Source organism: Alosa pseudoharengus, unplaced genomic scaffold, assembly GCF_046254945.1.
Source record: "Alosa pseudoharengus isolate Yale_2024_CS ecotype anadromous, Long Island Sound unplaced genomic scaffold, YU_APseudo_1.1 YU_APseudo_1.1_scf_3, whole genome shotgun sequence".
In the NCBI taxonomy this organism is placed as follows: Eukaryota; Metazoa; Chordata; class Actinopteri; order Clupeiformes; family Clupeidae; genus Alosa; species Alosa pseudoharengus.
The window spans coordinates 15,149,549-15,170,267 of record NW_027468718.1 but is presented as its reverse complement, the minus strand read 5'-3'; the positions used below and the strand labels follow the sequence as shown (position 1 = coordinate 15,170,267).

At 45.2% G+C, this 20,719-nt stretch overlaps 1 protein-coding gene across 1 annotated transcript in view; it reads left to right on the top strand.

Moving 5' to 3' along the window:
- The first annotated feature begins 14,841 nt into the window (after nucleotides 1-14,841).
- Nucleotides 14,842-20,719, top strand: part of ccdc80 (coiled-coil domain containing 80) — a 19,640-nt gene continuing 13,762 nt past the window's right edge. Inside the window, exons 1-2 of the mRNA XM_076263275.1 lie at nucleotides 14,842-17,318; nucleotides 19,036-19,192. Coding sequence (XP_076119390.1) covers nucleotides 15,609-17,318; nucleotides 19,036-19,192 — 1,867 coding nt within the window. The 5' untranslated portion in view covers nucleotides 14,842-15,608. The remainder of the gene's footprint in view (nucleotides 17,319-19,035; nucleotides 19,193-20,719) is intronic.

Genomic DNA, 20,719 nt, shown 5'->3' with positions numbered 1-20,719 from the left:
ACGCGCTTCTTTTAGGCATTACAAGCGAAGACACATGTGGACACACGTGGACAGCAGCTGAGTCGGGAGAGCCCTCATTTGGCCCAGGTCCGGCTCTGGTTGGCCCTCATTTGGCCCACGTCCGGCCCAGGTTGGGGACTGTGTGTGATGGTAATTTTGATACCATAGATTTAATAGAGACCCAGTCAGACCAATAGTATGAAAAATCAGGAACAGAGTTTATTTACAATGATGCGCATCAAGGGAGAGACAGCATGACTTCACCTAAAGATCCATCAGCTGCTCTAACTAGACAAGGAAATAGTAGGGTTTAAGTATCCTTCCAGGCTGACGGGAGATGGTGTTGGTCATCCCATCTCACGTGGACTACACTGAATCAGACTCTGATTAGTGGCAACCTGGCAATCCGGAGCTAGCTACTGGCGCAGCCATGCAGAACAGTGAAACACTGCAAAGTCATAATATTCCCGCTTATCTCTAAATACAGTCACACAAAGATATACACAGGGACAGTACAGATAACATACCGTCATTACATAGAATCACACTTTTAGTATCAAAGTGACCCACTAATGAGAAATGCAGAACATTAAACCACATATTGGAATATTGGACATAATGTTCTATTCCACTTTCTCTCATGTGTGAGAAATGCCAGTTCTGCAACTGTTATGGATTAAATATAAAAGGGATACAAGGTTCTCGTCTTCTTTCTTTCACTGTCTCTCTCTCTGTCTCTCCTTATTTATCTCTATCTCTCTCTCTTTCACACACACACACGCACAAATATACACACACAGATCAATGCTTCAAAGGAAAGTGAAGAACTTTTTTATTTCCAGGACCACAAGTGTTGGTGCAATTTTGTAACTGAGAACTTGTGTTAACTCAAAATTGAACCATCCAGACACAGACATATGTACTCTGTAAACTGGTCTAGATTAAACTCTGAGAACAGATTTCTGGACCCAAAGGTACCTTTTGAGCCAAGACTGGCAAATACTTCAATAAAACAATGGTATTGCTTTCTTAAAATCACTCTCTTTCCCCCTTGTTTGATTCTCCATGAATGAAACAGACACTGGGAAAGCTCAAAGTTAATACATTAGCAATGAATGCTTGAATGTGAATCAGATCCCTTAGAGAAAAGGCATTCCTTTAATAGGGTGTGTCGGCTGATCAAGAGCAGACCTATTCTACCATTAATCACAGTCAGAGAAAGTCCTGAGGCTGGAGAGCTGAGAGTCAGGGCAACAGAAACCGGGCCTACAGACATGCAACTGGTGATAAAGGCACTTCTCTGTGTACAGCATGTTAAGCTGTTTTCATAGACTAGATTCGGTGTGACATAGATGAATGTTGGGAAAAGTGTGTAACTGCAAGGCCTGGCCGAACATAAATCAAGGTTCACCATCAACACCAGAGAGAGGTTAAGGGGAAAACCCGAAAGGGGAAGTTCATGACTGCACAGAATTGCAGCACTGACCCAAAGAACCACAACCAGCACCAAATCATGGAACAAAAAAATCCTCTTTAAAAAATCCTCTTCTGAATGAAACAGTTGGAATCTTTTTTTTTCCATCTTCTTCTTCTTACAGTACTTTCAAAACACATTGAAGATTGATGGTGAAAGTAATTGTAGGTGAATAATTACTTAATATTAATCTTAGACTGGCGAACTTCAGGAAAAACTCAGGAATCAAGTTTATTCTATTACAAGCAGAGAGGGTACAAAAAAGGTCTATATGTAGGCCTAGCCCAGGCCTGAAAGGCCTAGGTTGGCCTGTAGCCAACTCCTCTCTTCCGCTACATCCTTAGTCCAAGTCTAGAAAATCTGATCTCACAAACATTGCAGTTTAGTTACTTTTAAATGGTTTAAACAAAGAACAAAGTGGCGCCAAGAACAAGCCCACTTGATTGGTTCTACAGTTGGTATCAGACACACCTACTCACACCCACTTCACACCTATGAATTCTTGTCAGAATAGCATGAGGAGAGATATCTTATATATCAGAAATATCACTTATAGAATGTTCCAAACATTCTCACAATCACATCATTACAATCCTTGTAATGAGACTATCAAAATGATACCAGACATGAATACATTTACATTTCATGATACATGGATACATTATATCAAGGAAGCATCCTTTGTCTTGTGTAAGTGATAGGCCTTAAAGTGGAAATGAAGCAGTCAAATAAAACAGATGTCTATAGAACTAGTTAAATATTTAAATATACCTTAAATACAAGTCAGAAATATGACCCGTTATTCAGAATAAAGCACAAACAAGTTGCATTCATTTCAGCTGTGCGCCGCCATCTTTGTTTTCAGAAAATGATGACATCACAAGAATGGTTGGTACAACATTCTATGCTGTTTACATAGCGGCTGTCATAGGCTCAGTTAGCTTAATGCCTCAACAAAATGGATATGGACGAATGGGATAGACCCACCAATGAGGACAGGCATCCAATTGCCTATGCTTTTGAGCCAGTAAGAGCAGTGGGAGTTTTAGTGCCCCCAGAGCCTGACTATGGAGGAGAAATAGATGATCGAGAGAGAGAGGTGTATCTGAGGGCACAGAACAAAATCGGTGGTGCTTATGTGGGGGTTGTGTCCCTATGTTCACTGACATTGCACACATGGAGAGTGTCTGCTGCCAGGAAATGAACCTGGGACATCTCATCCAAAATAACAGATATATAACGTCCAATCCTGCGTGCCAAATGCTGTCATTAAAGCGAGACGTTGAAGGTTGCAATGCGGTCGCTGAAGGACATCCGAGCTGAAACACTGGAACGCCCAATAAACAGCAGTTAACCAACTAACACACTCTTGATAGGTTGTGCAGAGGGGGTAGGCTAGGGGACTACACTGATCACCTGAGACTACACTAATTTTTACACCCATACTCAGTTTACTAGCATAGCATAACATAACAAGCACATACTGTAACTAGCATAGCATGAACCCTAAAATCTATGGTTGCTACAAGCGGCACATCCGTGCATTTATTTACTTAAAGTGAACAGCATGTTATTTTATGTTAGCTTACATAAACAAATAAAACTCAGATGCCTTACAGTCCATAAACAACGTCTACCCACAAAACCATGCCTGTCACAATCACAGAACTAGGCTACTGCAGAGTAGCCTACACAAGTCAGATGTACTGTAGGCTAGCATAACGTTACCCACAACAGGTTCTCACCAGGTTAGAAAGTCTCTGCAAATAGTTTCCACTACTACTTGAGTGAAACAAATGCAATCATTGATACTAATCAATCACAAAAAGAAACCTTTTACTCACACATGAGAAGTTCACGCCCCGAGTTTATTCACCAATTCATCAACGATGCAACTGCATTTTCAGGTCGCGGTAATCCACAAGTTGTGCGAGAACATCCAAACACATTATTGCGACTGAAGTTAAATCTAATTAAGTACTGTCTCTGATAGGCCTACAGGCTACATTACAGCGGCCCTTGTTCTTGTACAAACACAAAAACAAACATCAACATAATTTGCGTCGGCATATTGAAATAAAGTGAACGTCCGCTAATGGATAAAACATCCACGAACAAACGCTAACCATTCTGATGACGTAGCGCCTGCATTTTTAAAACATGGCCGCGCCCTAGTGGCGAAAGTCGTTATTGACATGTCATTTTCGAGTGAAACTACTTGAATTTCAGGTTTAATGAAAATCCATGTATCTTCAAAAATGAAAAATCAGCCAACAAATGGTCACAGTTCTCACTGCTTCATTTCCACTTTAAACCAGCACATTAGCATTCCATTGGGGGAGGGGATAGTGTCTTTGTTTAAAACCAAGATGGGTTACATGGCTAACTAAAAGTAGTCTTGAAGTTAAATTATTATCCATTTTAACCATACATTTTATTGCTATCAATGGCGATGACCCAACGTCCAACATTTCACATTCAGGATCAGCAGCACAGTTTCAACCTGAAAGTCAAAGGTCAAATCAGTCAGTCAGTACACTTCTGACCTCCCCGTCCTTTTCAGCTCCCTCCAAGCGAACAGAAGCCCTGTAGAAGCACCCTAGTGACCTTTAAATGCAGGGCAATGATAACTGTTTATCAGGGATGCTGCTACTGGTGGAGGCTTTCTTTTTTTGCTGACTGACAGACAGCTAAGACACCTAAGCTCACGACCTCTTTCGCTCCGCTGGGTCCATTTACGCCGGCACACTCCCGCTCATTCTTGCGCATAGCGAGCATCGAGTCACGCAGATAATGGAGGAGGCTGGTGGAGAGGGCCAGGAGGTACCAGTGCAAGCTGGCTTCAATCAGTAACGCATTTTTTTTTGTATGCTGATCCCCGTCGGGTGTTTCCGTGTTTCGCTTTCAATCTAGACCTCCCTGAGCGCCAGGGTCTTTGGACGGATTTGGCACCTGGGTATTGATAGTGAGAGAAGCCAAAGTCACAACTAAGCCCTCCGTCTCGCTCTCTCACTGTCTCACAATCTCTTTCTGTCTCTATCTCTCTCTCTCACACACACCCACACACACATACACTTTCTCTCTCTTTTTCTCTTTCTGTCTCTATCTCACACACATATACACACTCTCTCTCTCTCTCATCTCCTCTCTATTATCCTCCTACTACACCCAGAAAATTGCCAGTGACCTCCAGCAGTCCAGTTCATCCCTGGCCCTGGACCCACATGTGTTAGTGATTACCCGAGGGAGCTGTGCAGATCTGCTGTCCCCACAAGGGCTCTGCTCCACTGCGAGATGCAGTTCAACAGGTCAACTCGTATTATGCCGGAGGATTGAATATGGCTGCTTTTCCTACCAAACCGCACACAACTTTCCCTCAATTCCCCTCCCCTCCCGCTCCTCCGCTGTCCTCCTCCTCCTCCTCCTAAGAAATCTCGACTTGGCTTCAGTGTAAGTCTGGGATAAATATGGCACAATATGGGAACCCTAATAGAATAAGTGGCCATATTTTCCACTCATTTGCGCAAAAATTCTAATTTTCAACACCAAAAGCGATCAGGCCCTAATTGTCACTTACAGCAAGCCAAAAAGCCCTTGTTATTATCTGTATCGAGTATCTCTCACAGCCCTTGCCTGTGTAATATCACATCTCTGCTGTACGATGGGATTAATGTTCAAAATGCAACACAGGCCGCCTTTCTTGGCTTGCGCTCACAGCGGGACTGCGAGGTTAATGGCTACAGTGTAGAGAGATTAATGGAACCTGTAAGTGATTACTGGAGTACAGCAGCAGCTGAGGCCAGGCCTGGAGATTCGCCCAGGGGCTCTGATATATGTATGGAGGAATGGAGAAATTCCCTCCGTCATGCTATTGAAATGAGAGAGTTGGCCCATGATCCAACGCAGCATGCTATCATATGGGGGCCCCTAAGTAGTATTGTAGTTACAGGCACCAGTAACAACCAAAAGGCCTGAATTTACTAACTGTTATGAATAAATAAGACTATAATATGATTGTGTTGATTATGTATAATACATTAGTATATAAATAAAATATGTTTGGTATGTATTATGAAATAGACTGGTATTAAATTATCATCCTCACCATCAAGAATCCTAGGTATCTGTCACTCACTCATTGGCAAGCAATAAGTCACTGTAGCTCTTATTATCTGATGGGTTATAACAGTTTATTAATGGTTTATGAAGTGCTACCAACTTTAATAATAAACTGCTTATAAATCATCTTTCACAAACCTTTTATAAGGGTAGTTTTATTGTAAAATGAAATGGTATATTATTGCATTCAATAAAATTGTTAATATGTTATTAAATATTTTTGCAGCTGCTTTGTCACACAAGGCAAAGAAAGGCAGCCTTGACTTTGACTGTGAACCAGCCTGTCACATACTTGCATGTCGCAGCCACCTGGTTTTATTGAGCCAACGATGTTAATGAGGGGGTTCTCCTGTGCAGTATTAGAGGGCAGACAGTGAGTCACTGCACTGACCCGCTCTGAGCAGGCCAGTAACGGCTGTTTCCCTCCTGGGCTGTGGTGGGGTCAAGCTGCCTACGTCACCCACTGGACACAGGAAATGCCTCACCAAATCAACACAGTTAATTAAAAAAAAAAAACTCCCACAGACGCGCTGACTTCAACGGAAAGCCACGTGAGGATACTCCCACTGACCAGGATGGAAGCCTCAGTCTTTAAGGTCTGAACAAGGCAACAGGATCTGGCCGTAGGGACTTGGTCATCAGAACGAACCTTTCCTAATGACGCCTCCTCAGACTCTCCTTGAGTCTGTGTGTTTGAATTTGAAGACTTTTCCCTGTTTCACCAAGTTAGAGTGCACTCATCAGATACGGATAATCCCTTTGAATCGCTCTGTTGTGTGATCAGCTGATCAGAGGAGGACATCCAAAACATCCACAGTACTTTGGATCCCCATGGAGCAAGCCGCACAGAGAGAGCAACAGTCCAAGGACAATACTGACTTAGATTTGTCAGCTCTTAAAAATCCCTGTTGTGCGATTTGCTAATCAGCATACAGGGATAGATCCAAAACACTCAGTGTGCAGGATTACCCATCGGTCCAATAACAATATGGACTTGTCTTCAGCCCTTTAGTCGCTAAAAGCACAAAGATTCATCTGCTCATGTGACCACCATGACATGACCCTATACTGTAGCATGATTGATTACAAGCAGTGACTCAATCCAAATGAAGCTGTCATGCTCAGTCGAGTGACATGAGACACCAGACATCTGCTTAAGGCTTTTAGCCTCCATTGCCCACTAATGTTTGGCTCTCTCGCTGGCTCTTCGCTGGGAGAATGGTGATGTCTGAAGCCTGGCTTAATGCCTGCAGGTTATATGGGCTACAGGCAGCAAAGCTAACAGGGCAGCAGAGGTATGGAGAGAGGAGTTAATAGCCTATGACCAAGTGCCTGATCAATCCTCAGGAATGCATTACTCACACACTCACACACACACACACACACACACACACACACACACTCCTGATCTCCCCCAGTGGTCATTCTAAGAGTGCTCACGGCCACAGTGCCCAAGCTGGTGTACGGTCTGGCTTGGCAGGGGCCCATGGCAGTACTGTAATCATATGAGCGTGTCCCACGCTCTCCCCTTAAAACGCTGGACCCCGTGGCAGTACTGTAATCATATGAGCGTGTCCCACTGATGTGTCCCACGCTCTCCCCTTAAAACGCTGGACCCCGCGGCAGTGGAACAAGCAGGAGTTTATGGAGGCACATATGCGAAGGTCATTAGCGGTGGGTGCGATAGCGAACGGCCCATATGCGTAACGTAGAGGCACACTGAGTCATCATTGGCTGCTGGCTGCAAGAGAGAGAGAGAGAGAAAGAGAGAGAGGGGGGAGGCCATTGAGCTTTTCCATCAGTGGTGGTGCAAGTCTGCTGTTTGAGTGTTTTACAGAGTTGCTTCAGGGAGAGAGAGTGAGAGAGAGAGGGAAAGAGGGAGGAGAGGAGTGACTGAATATGTCAGTGATGGAATGGACCACTCTGAAGAGGTCTCTGCCAGAAAGTAAAGAGCAGAGAGAGAGAGAGAGAGAACGAGAGAGAGAGAATGAGGGGGAAGAGGGTTCCATGGTGTCACACTTGGAGGCTTTGGGTAAACTTATAAGAAGGCCTGTGTGAGTGCTAACGGACTGCCTTCATATAAACACAGCCAACAGTGAGTGGGCACAGAAGTACATTTCAAAACATTGCCGTCAACTTTTGGTGTCGCTCCTCTCAACAGTGAGGCCTTGTCTTTACGTGCCACTTTTCATGGAGGACATACACATGAAAGACAGCACAGCTAGGCCACCGTAAACCTCTGATGCTCTTAAAAAGAAAATGCCAGGTTGGAATTGGGATGTCTCCCAGACTGGCCATTAAGAGCTGCAAAATACACCCATATGTAGGCTCTACACACACACACACACACACATAAACACACACTCACACACACACACAAACACGCACTTTTACACACATAGAGACAGACACACATTATCACACATACTGATACAGACACACAGACAATCACACACACACACACACACACACACACACAGTTTTAAAGCCCCCTCTCTTGGAGCATTGCTCTGGGTTAGGCAGCTGGGCATGACACCATCAAATGATCAAACCCTGACTCGTAAGCTTTTTACTGGCGCCAGTCCCCCCTTGTATCAAGCTGTTAATAGGTACTGCATCCAACTATAAAACCATCCAAAGAAAACTCTTCTTATCCCCCTGCTACCGACCGTCCTTTGTTGGTGTGTAGGACCGCTGGATCCTATTCAGATTCAAAGGGAGAAATGCAAGCATGGGCCTTGATGGTGTAGTCTCAGCCTCTTTGTGAACTGTTACATTTGCTAGCTGCACAGCCCTGCTACAATACAACAAAAGAGGCAGAATAATTCTTATACAATAGAGGAGGTTTGTGCCTTCATTCAGGCATTGTAATTGTTTTCTTACACGCAAATCCTTCCCTTTCACGCCCACTGATGTATGCGGGGCATACTAATCAATGGCTCCAGCTTCAGACAAACACTGCATATCTTGGTCTGGAAGGATCTGGGTGAAAATAAAATGAGGGAATAATACCTGCTGCAAAGCAGTCCAAACATCAGTTTTCATTTAGTAAGATTGAGGAGGAGATCTCGTCATATGGTGGTCTGATTGGTTTACATTTCCATTGTTTGACTCAAGCATCCGCCCTTTTTATTTTTTAATTTGGGTCCTGCCTGCCTGTGACCCTGAGTTTTTTTTATTATTTTCTTTTACCCAGTTTTTCTTTTTTTTTTTTCTCTCTCTCTCTCTCTCTCTCTCTCCTTTTTTTCCATTTCGACTGGAAATGACCTCACATGTGGAAACAGGCTCAGCTGTGTACTGCTCGATTAAAAGAGTTCTGTTAGCGCTGGCTTGGGCGTAGTTCACCAGGCTAGAGCTTACACCACTAGATGCACAGCCTCTCTCTCTCTCTCTCTCTCTCTCTCTCTCTGTCTCTCTCTACCTTATACAAAAAATGCATACACGTCTGAGTCTGCTGCCTCATGAGTTTCAGCTATAGTGTATGCATCTGTGTGTTGCAGTCTATACCTGTTTGTTTGGTACCCTACTAGATTTGGTGTCTGAGTTTAATTTAGAGTGAAAGAGTCTTTTATGTGATGAGGTAAGGTAAGCTCCAACATTACGAAGGAATGTTTTAAATGTTACATGGAGTCAACAATTTATGTTAATAATAACCATTAGTCCCTCAATTAAGTTAATAGCATTTAATAAGGTGATCCTTTGTTATTTTCCTGGCTTGTTTTATCAGTACAGAGGCCAGTACTATGGGTGATGGTTACTTGGGTCTTTCAGCCACAACCCCCCCCCCTCTCTCTCTCACACACGCTCACAGAGACACATACTCTCGTTCTCTCTCTCTCTCTTGCTCACTCTCTTTCATTCCACATATTTAATTATGGGAGACTGTGGTCTTTGGGCACATTACACTATTAACCTGTGTTCCAAGTATAGTCATGTTAAACTGAGGGAACATTGTGAAGCATTTCAACATATCTCAGTTTGCAAGAAAGGGTGAGAGAGAGGGGGGGTTTGTGTGTATGTGTGTGTGTGTTTGTATGTGTGTGTGTGTGTGTGCCAGTCAGAGCCATTTTTTTTTACCCATGTGGCTTTGCGCCAGTAAAAGCATACTCACTCCCATTTTTGTCCTCCACGCTGCCCAGAGCTCCATCACAATCACCAGTTCATGCATGCACCCGAGCATCCACCCAACTAGCACCACCCTTCATTCCAATGAAAACCAGCTTCTTGTGGTTAATATTTATGTTATAATCAAAAATCCTTAGCCTCACACATCATCGACCCCAAAAAAATGTTGACTGGACAATATTGACTGGAGTTGTTTCCACTTATTGTTGTAATTAGCATTGTATTAATTCATGATAGGAATTGATCCATGAAGATCCATGGTTAATTGTAAGTCATATGAAGTGTATTAAAGGTTCTCTAAGCGATGTTGGGGAACGTCACTTCTGTTGACGTTCAAACAAAACAGAGAGCTAGCTCGCTACTCCCTACCCCTCCCTCCCATGCAATTGAAACTCTCCTAAACGTGCATCTTGTCAGTGACTGGCTGGAACAGTTTGTTATGTTTTTATGGTCCAGGCTGGACCAAGTTGTTTTTGTTGCCGTTTTTGTAGCCTGGGCAGTCAACAGAGACCGTGTTTTTTTACAGTGTAGGCAGCTAGCGAACGGTGAGGTGATGTTTGCTGTATGTGACAAAAAATGTTTTAGCTTAGAAACCGCTTAACATCGCTTAGAGAGCACCTTTAATCTGACTCCTTATTAACGTTTATGTGTTTTTCATTTCTTCGCTAATTCTTTTTCATGATAGTTCATGCTGTAGTTACGCTTTAACAAACACTTACTCATGCACCATTATTGTGGAGTAACATGTTATCTGAAGGTTCAGACTTTCGACAACATCCGTGGATGAGAGCGCACCATGGAATTGTAGATTTGTATATTCTGGCTAACCAAGGGTCAGTGCCTGCAAGTATCACAACAAACCAGCAGGGACCAGAGATGAAGTCACTGCACTCACTAACTCAATACATCAATAAACTGGTAAGACGAGTCCAGGGGTCAGCGTAACTCTTATGTTACCCCATCTGATGGCACTTAGGGGCTGTGGGGGTCAGATCGCCTCAGTCTTAGTGGACTGACAAAGCCACAGCAACATCAGGACATTAGACGCTGAAAGGAAATGAAAGACAGGAAATTGTATCACTCCAAGGCAACGGTGGTATATTAACTCAAAACTCAGATATAGAAGTGAGGGTTAGGCCAAACACATCCTCTGTCTCTCCCAGAGTCTGCTCTGCAATCACCGCCCAAAGGGATGCTGCAGATCCTCTCAGCTGAAGTTCACTTAATTTCATTAGTCCTGTGTTTACAGAATAGCATGCTGGAATGTCAACAGCAGACCCATGTCTTCATGGGAAAACAATACATCAGAATATGTCTGTTTAGGTTTTCGCATCCCCACCCCAAGTTCAATATCATCTGAGTGCTCTCTCTCTCTCTCTTTCTCTCTCTGTGTCTGTCTCTCGGCACCGCTGTGGTCCTTGCGGTCCTCATATGGCATGCATGCCCACCCAGCATCACACCAGCCCCTCCAGCACACACATCAAAGGGCACAGACACCCTCTTATGCATACAGCTAGTGGTATGTGTGTGTGCGTGTGTGGTGTTGTGCTTGGTGTAATTACAGAAAACATCCAATTGCAAGGGTTGCAATCGCCCCCTTTAGCAGCTCGCCAAACAACATAACTGAACACTAGAATCATCCCCGCAGGATTTAAATTATTCACAGGAATCCATTTGAACCGTGTGGAAACTTTTTTCCCATCTCCCCTCCTGTTGATGGGTGGATGTCCTCCGCTCCACCCACCACCCCCCAAAAGGTTTTCATTAGCGGGCGGTGTGCTGTATGAGGAGGCAGATCCTCGTGGCAGGAAACATCTGGATAAAAGAGGATTATGGGACCAATCCAGACTCAGCCCATGTGGCGCTGGCGTTTACGCATCTGTCCAGAAGATGTAAACATGACGCATCATAGGTTGAGCGGGAGCGGATCGAGGCCTTGACTTTTCTGAGCTGGACAAAAGGAGGAGAAAAGGAGAGGAGAAGGAGAGGAGAGGAGAGGAGTGGAGTGGAGAGGAGAGAAGAGGAGTGGAGAGGAGAGGAGGAGAGGTGAGGAGAGAGTGTTACAGTAATAATGGCGTCAACACAAATAGACATAGCCATAGCTCTCAGCCTCTCAATTACCTAATTGCTCATGAGAGAGCGTGTGTGTATGTGTGTATCGTACGTCTGGATAAAACCAAGAACAGATGTGTGTGATGGCAAGGTAAAGTTGTGGCGGGAACAGAGTGTACTCAAGGGACATTTCCTGCGGCAGTGTCCAAAAGATGCATCAGTGATGCTTCTGCTCCAGTGATGTCCTCCAGGGCACATTGGAGTCGAAGTGCATTCAAGGTCAAAAGGTTTCATGGAACGATTGGCTAATAAGCCTCACCTGCACAGAGGACCAGTTGATTCCACCACCACCTCCTGCCTGGTAATTATTATAGCAGACCTGACTCTGAAGCGCTCCGTAGCAGTCCGAGAAGAGACTCAAGTCGAAGATTGATCATGAACGAATCTGGATCACATTAATAATGTCCTTCAAATTGTTTCCTCTGAGATGGTCTCTAAACTCCCTGCTCTGTTTAAGAAGTTAGATGAGGGGTCTAGTTGCTGGGGTGCAAGGTTTGTGTGTGTGTGTGTGTGTGTGTGGGTGTGTGTGTGTGTGTGTGTGAGCGGTCCTCTGCGCTTCTCGTGTTGCGCTCACAAAGGGTGATGCTGACACGGTGACATCACCACCGCGCCCCGACCAATAAACATAGAGACATTGATTACAGTCCTAAATGCTCCCTTGTAAAAACTCTCTTCCTCTTAACTGTGCCTTGGCCTCCAGTGGAGAGGTGACGATCTCTCTCACACCCCCATGTTAATGTCAGCCCTGCTGAACTGCTGTAGTTACAGAGGCATGAGCACATAATCTTACACACGCACACACACACATACGCACGCACGCACGCACACGCACACGCACACGCACACGCACGCACACACGCACACGCACACACACACACACACACACACCCAAGGGGACTCTCACACGGGCTCGTTCCCAGCCGTCAGGAATGTGTACATTTTAGTGTTTACATGATACAGATCCGACAGTCAGTCAGAGAGTGGGGAGACGCTATGTGTCAGATCTCCGGGCTTACTGTACTGTAGAAACACACACACACACACACACACACACACACACACACACACACACACACACACACATACACACACACACACACCCCATCCCTCCAATTTCACCCTCTTTCTCTCCAGCCTCACCCCCCAGGAGTAGTTATCTGGGAAGCTCATGCAAACAGAACATGTTTGGGGGGGCCTCCCTTATGAAACTCAACAAACATTTGCACTCACCCGCCGCCCCCCCCCCCCCCCCCCCCCCAGCAGGCGTGCAGACACATGGATCTGATTGTACGCCAAGCAGCCTACACCGTCTCCATGTCCAGCTATCTGGGGTCCAATCCTGCATGTATGTCGGCCTATGCCATTTTTAGGAGCTCTGAGGACTAATGGTGTCACAAAACAAGGCTTCTTTCCATTTGATTGTTTCCATCCTTGAATACACAGTGGTGTGTGTGTGTGTGTGTGTGTGTGTGTGTGTGTGTGTGTGTGTGTGTGTGTGTACTGTATGTATTTGTGCAAGCATTTAGGTTCAGGCATGTGTGTATGAGTAAGTGTGTTTATGTGTGTTTGTAGGTGAATATTTGTGTGTGTGTCTCTGTGTGTGTGTGTGAGTGTGTGTGTGTGTGTGTGTGTGTGTGTGTGTGTGTGTGTGTGTGTGTGTGTTTGCGCACATGCGTACTTACATCTGTATTTGTGTATTTTGATGAAGTCCCGTGATTTCTTCTCGTGTTAATTTAGTCCAAGCCAAGCCTGGCCAGTGGCTGAACAGGTTACCGTGGGGATAGCCTTAATTAGTTCAGCATCAGTGACACGCATGGCGGCGGTGGAATTTTCATCACTTCCAGCTGCTCTCTTCATTGCAGATCCTCTTTGGAGAGTAATTTGGAGTTCCTGCACCATGGTAACTGCCTCCTTAGAAAGGGCAAGCATAGTTCATGAGTTGCATTTTATTAACTTTATTGAGATGGGATAAGAGGCAGAAAGAGCAAGACAGTTGCCAGTTCTATCCTGAGAAACATGGTCTAGGAATATACTTCCCTTATAAAAATATTATTATGATATTGAAAGATGATAATAAAAAGGAGGCTCGGTAACCACAAGAAAGTTGTATCTGTTTGCTAATCTAGAATGTTCTTTTAAAGTGGTTGGGATGACTGAAATGTAAGGATAATCAGCAGTTCAGCAGGTGTCTGGCTGCAATGTAAAAACAGTATGGATTTAATTTAGTGATTCAGTCCATGTCTGTAGTGGAGCTTTGCATTGTCTTTGCAAAGCTTTTTGTGCATGGTATATTCTCAAGGGTGGAGAGCATGTAAGAAAGTAGGCTAAGCAAATTGTGACCTTATGTTCTGGCCACATCAATGCAGAAATATTATTTTTCTTGAACAATTTGCACTGATGACCAACCTCATCAAAACTGAGAGTGTTTATTAAAGTGTTTATTTAAAAGATTTCGTGTGGTTCACATATAAAACGTGATAGCCTACTGAGGATGGACTTGGCGTCTTGGAGGGAGTGACTTCACCTCGGGCTATGCCACGGCCATCTCGCTTCTGGCTCTTTTGGGGGTTGCCTCGATTTTAAGATCCCTAAATTCAGCCCAGGGAATGCTGTAGAAATGGAGGTCATATGTGTTTCCCCTTTGTCCAACACAACTAATATGTCGGTTAAAAATATGTCCCGTCGTCTTGCTTGCCTTTAAAAAGTATAATGTGCCCATTTCAGGTATGATTAAAAGTTGAAGGTCTCTCTGTGTAGTCTTAGACCTGACAGGATTTGGATTTTTTTCTCTCTTTTTTTAAAATGTAGCCTATACAATAGTATTGTGGGCTACAAATCAGGCTTTAAAACATGACTAATCATTTAAGTGGTGAATGTTTCTCAATTCAGTTGTGGGGATTTAGTTACCCACTGTACTGGCAACCCGTCTGACCGGGGGCTGGTCTTGCTCTGCGCTGGTCGGGGGAGCACAGAGGCTGAGGTTTTTCTTGACATGTCTAGGATAGCTGCCAGTGATAGGGGAACGGGGAAGGGAGACGCTACCATCACTGCTGACTCCGCGGTGTTCGGGACAGGACTTCACTTAATTCCTGTTTCGTTCGTATTTTGAAACACTAACTTGACTTGACTTGATTGTTATGCTTTGGTGCTGTTTGGACTTTGTGTGGACTTTTACGGTTGAGAAGTTTTACGTCACGTGTTGAAGGAAGATATCCAACTTGAATGTATGCGTGTTCTGCAGCTGACTCGGGGAAAGGACGGAGTTCAGTTGGAACTGGTTTGTACGTGTTTCCTTTTTGTATTCTGCAAGAACTGTCCATGTGCATTCTCTCTCCGATGACACATCACAGGGATCTAACAAATGCCACGTAAATTACGTGAAAAGGTTTTTAAATGACAGCATTGTAATTTTGGAGTGAAAAATTGGAGTGAACACCTGATGACATAAATGTTGATGGACGCATTCTTGTTAGAGACTCGCTGGATATAATATTTAAAGTGCTGTTAAAATATTATCTTTTCAAACTCATATCAAAGTCATTTTTGTTCATCGTAACATATGTGTGCGTTGATTTTGAGGGGTGGAATGACGCCAAGCTCTGAGGACTGGGGCATGCTGTAAAGCACACATCCTTTTTTTAGCACTTCGCTGCGTTCTGACATCCGGACTACAACTTTTTCCAAACAAAATCTGTCACGGACGCGCTACCCTATGTCACTTTATTTGGGGTTTCTTTTTGCTACTGGAGTAAGTTTGACTGACTAAGCCACGGAAAAAATGAGAAGAGTTTTGGTTCTGGAATTTTTTGCTCTGCTCCTTCTGCTGACATGGCTTGGAGATGCGTCCGAGACGAACCCAGCCAACCGACAGGCGGGTATCGGACGAGTTCCTTTAAGACGTGCCAGACTAAACAAACAGCGCCTGCATCCAGGAGTTCTGACGCGCGGCGGCACTGGCGCTGGGGCCCAATCCGCGGCCCCTGCTGAGCCCTCAGGGCTGACTGGACAGCATGAGGAAATGCAGAGGGACGAAAGCGCTAGTCCACCCAACCAGGGGGCGGCACGGAGGGGGGTTATGGCACGCCGGAGACCCCTGCAAGGGGGCAGCCAAGCCGCTGTCAGGCATGCCATGGTTCAGGATGAAGGGACGCCGGGGGCACGCGCTAGAGTGTCCCGCATGCCAAGCAGTGCCGGCTCGCCCAACCTCCTGGCCACCTTCGCCGGCAAGAACCGGCTGCTGGTCATCTCGGCGCCGCACGACTCGGACGGCTACTACCGCCTGATGATGAGCCTGCTGAAGTCGGACGTCTACTGCGAGCTGGCCGAGAGGCACGTGCACCAGATCGTGATGTTCCACCAGGAGGGGGAGCAGGGGGGCAAGGTGCGGCGCATCACCAACGAGGGCAAAGTGATGGAGGAGCCCTTGGACGTGGCGCTGATCCCGCGGCTAATGAGCTTCCTGAAGCTGGAGAAGGGCAAGTTCGGCATGGTGCTGCTGAAGAAGACCCTGCAGGTGGAGGAGCGCTACCCGTACCCTGTCAGGTTGGAGGCCATGTACGAGGTGATCGACCAGGCGCCCATGCGCAAGCTGGAGAAGATGAGGCAGAAGGGCTTCGTGCAGAAGTGCAAGGGGGCCGGCGTGGAAGGCCAGGTGGAGGAAGGGGCCTTGACGGACACGCAGAGGAAGCCGTTCAGGAGGCCCGTACAGCCCAGCACGACCACCACGGTAGCCACCACCACCACCAGACCCACCACTACAACCAAGGCTCCGACCACAACAACCACCACCACCCCAGCCCCAACCACCACGACCAAGCCCACCACCACTACCCGAGCTACAACCACCACCCGAACAACTACAACAACGCGTGCTACAACCACCACCACACGTGCTACAACCACCACGCAGAGAACAACCAAAGCCCCGGCAAGGGTGACAGTGGACCCTTACTATTACAACCGCAGAGGCAGGCACCACACCAAGACAACCACCACCCCAACCACCCCCTACGAGTACTATACCAAGGCCTCCACGGGCCGATACGGGGACAACCGCACAGACAGAAAGGACTACGGACGCAAACAGGCTGGGGTGACACCGACACAACACAAGCCTACAAAGCCGTCCAAGCCGTCCAAGAAGAAACATGGAGGCAAAGTGGTCGTCAATGGCTACGAGGACAAGTATGACGTCGGCAGGCCCACAGAGACAGACCTGGAGGAACAGGAAGTGGAGGTTGTCCCCACCAAGAAGAGCCGCGTCAAACAAGACAAGAATGAGAAAAAGAAGAGGAAGGACAAAGCCGACAAGCTGACCAAGAAGGACAAGTCGGAGCGCAGGTCCAAGACGCCCAAGGGCCACAAGAAGAATGGGAAAAAGGTGTCTAAGACTCAGGACGAGTACCACAAGCCCACGAAGAGACCGCCGCCACCCAAGGGAATGCTGGAAACCTTCCTGGACTACTTTGAGAACCGAAGACGTCTCATTGTAAGTCCCAGAAAATTACATTGCACAGCACTGAAAACAACAACACAAAAAGCATGACATCATGTCACGGGCGGCCCGACACTATTGTGTCATTTAACATGCAGCTAAAATAGATGGTCATTTATATCACACAGAAATGGTGCCTTGATTCTGCCAAAGTCCTGCTTACACCTTTGTAGGCATAACACATTTCACCATCACTGCCAAGTTCAAATCCATTCAAGAAATCCCTTCTTGACTTTAGCTAAGAGAGCACAAGTTTTTTGGCACTCACTTTATCAACTTGGACGACACTGGCTATAATCATGTGCTGGCTCCTCCATGCCATGTGTTTTGCAATATGATTATCATTATAGTCCAAACCACATGTGAGCGAGAACAGTATCCTGAACTGTTGTCTCTCTTACGTTTTAAAGCACTGCCCATGATTTGGGAGCATGATAAAACCGTCAAGTTTTGTCAAGAGCTGAGCAGTTGCAGTATTATAAGTCGGACAGTTTTATCAAAAGCATGCACTCATTCTTTAGGAAAAATGGAATTTAGAACTCCCAAAGGTTCTTGAGGGATGCTTTCACAATTTCAACATCCAACAGAGGGGGGGCTTTTTCCATACAAACTCTTTGGCCTCTTTTAAAGGAGGTTTTAGGTATATTTTTTTAGAGTTGGGAAACGCTATGAAACTGTTAGCCAAAAAGACTTCAAAAGTTCTATCAAAGCACTTCTCAATTGAGAACTCTGTGGAATATTTGAAGGCTTCTTCTTGGGGCAAGCTGTAGAAATATTTGTTTTCTCTGAAAACTGCACAGCCATGTAGACATTCATGCTAAATTTGTACTTGTCCGTTTTGGAACCAGAACATAGGCATTACCCATGCTGTTTATTTCCACTATGAACGCGCTCTTTTAAATGTCACTCAACAGGCGATCACAGGACAGAGAACTTGTCCTGTGTCATGTCCTGTGATGCTTTTTGCCTCAAATGGCGATAGTAGAGACTGACTGATTGATTGATTTATTGATTAATTCATTGATTGAAATTCTTTATTGACGTTTTTTTTTGTTGTTGAAAAATTCAATCAATAAATAAAATGTCTTTGTACATTATCGGTGAAAAGGATCAACACAATACAGCCACAGGGCTTATTTCCACTGTGGTCCTTGCAATATGTGAGCTTGAAAATGAGTGGAAGAGAGAGAGAGAGAGAGGAGAGAAGGATCAGGATCCGGGGCACTTAGACCTGATTGTGGTATTGATGCTGCCGCTTGCTAACCTGACCCTAGCCAGATGAATTTCGTTCCGCTTAGCTCCGCCTAGCTTCACTCACATCCATCTGGGACCTCTTCCATTGAGAGTGATTTCTGCAACCGACTTTATGGTTCAGCCAATCAGGACGCAGGGCGGGAGTTTCATAGATGTGACATAGCGTAGAAGCGACTGTGAGACTGTTATTAGCGTCACGGGTTGGCTTCGATGTGAGTGGTTGAAGTAGCACGTCAATAGATGACGGACAAGTGGCTTATTCAATCATATGCAAGCATTTTTTGATTAGGCCCAGCCTTCTGAAGCAACACTTCAATGGATCGGTTCCAGATGGATGAGTGGAGCTAGGCGGAGCGAAATTCATCTGGCTAGGGTCAGGTTAGCCGCTTGCGCCACAGCTCGCCCATCTGTAAATAATCCTTACAATGCCCCTCATTCCCTGTCTCGTCTTTACCAGGTGATCACCGCCCCCACGGAGGAGAACCGCATGTACGTCCAGCAGCGGGACGAGTACCTGGAGCACGTGTGTGAGATGGCCATCCGGAAAGTGTCCATCATCACCATCTTCGGCACACTCACCAACAGCAGCATGAAGATTGACCACTACCAGCTGGGTAAGGCCGGCGTCATGGCACCCATTTGTCTTCTGTTCCGTCTGCTCAGCACTCTGTGGGTTTGGTTTGAATTTCAGACAAGGGGGGAAAAAAAGAAAGGAAGACAGACAGAAAGAAAGGAAGGAAGAAAGAAATAAAGAAAGAAAGAAAGAGAAAGAAGAAAGTTAGAAGTTATATGTGCCACTAACAGAGGTGAAGGACATACTGTGATTTGTACTTGAACTCTTCACCTCATATCTCATTTCACCTTAAGTCATGTCAGCACCATTTTGAACATTTTCTGCGAAAAATAGAAGGCTGATGTAGTAGACCATTCACTTACACTGTCATATACAATTTGAGCTGCTTTGATAGCAACCCTGATGGCTTGGATGAAAAACCTTTAGTCTTTACCACTAATGTTCACAATGATGGAAGTCGAAAAGTGGGCGAATGAAGGAAATCGGATCCTGAGATCAGTATAAAAGGATATATTAATAGGATAGAGGGCTGCATCACCAGCAGGTAAGATAATGATTGGTGTGCTATCTCGACTTAATGTCAAAATACGGCCCAACATCACGCTTTATTTTGGCAAACCACTGTCGATGGATGTCTGTGTCTCTTGGGAAACGATGAAAAAATGGTTCTTAGTTCCATCGTTGGTAAGAAATACACCACAGCAATAAGCTATTACTTCATTCACTCACAGCAACTTTACAAACTTTCTACAACCAAAGCCTCATTTTCGCCCAGTGTGACAAGGGTGAATAGAGAAAGTTATCTCTCTCCTCCTTTCCCTCTCTATTTCCCCCTTCATTATATCTCTCTTCACTCACTTTTATACTCAGTTTACCCTCTCTGGATCTCCCTGTATAAGAGCCTTTCCCCCCAACCCCCACCGCATCACCAAACGAGAATGAAATGGACCCTGTTTTCAAAAAAGTGTGTTTCCGTGTGGATTGGCCCCTGATGAATACTGCACTGTAGCATGTCAGGGTAAAGGCCAATCCACATGTAAATAATTAAAGCAATATTTTAGGTCAAAACACAAACGTTTTGTATCGTTTTGGAGCCCTGAAACACACTTTTTGGAAAAGGGGTTCCAGAGTGTAACGTTTTTTTAAACAGACAGACAAAATGTGATTTGTGTGTTTTTTTTTTGTTTCCATCTGGACAAGGATTTTTGGAAACAATTAAATGTCACACTACTTTTTGATTATTCAAAGGAAAGGTATAATTTTCAAAACATTCTGTTCTCGTGTGGATGATACCTAAGAGGATTTGAATGTGCCCTTTAAAGAGAGCTATGTCTGAGTCAGTCACCCACGTCATCTACATCCCCTGGCCCGCCAGACCAGACAGCACCGGGAGTCAAGGATGAAAGTCCCCAAGGTTTACAAAACACATCCAAAGGCATTCTCTCTCTCTCTCTCTCTCTCTCTCTTACACACACACACACACACACACTCTTACTCTCTAACACACACATACCAACACACACACACACACACACACACACTGTCTCACACACACTCAATTTCACTC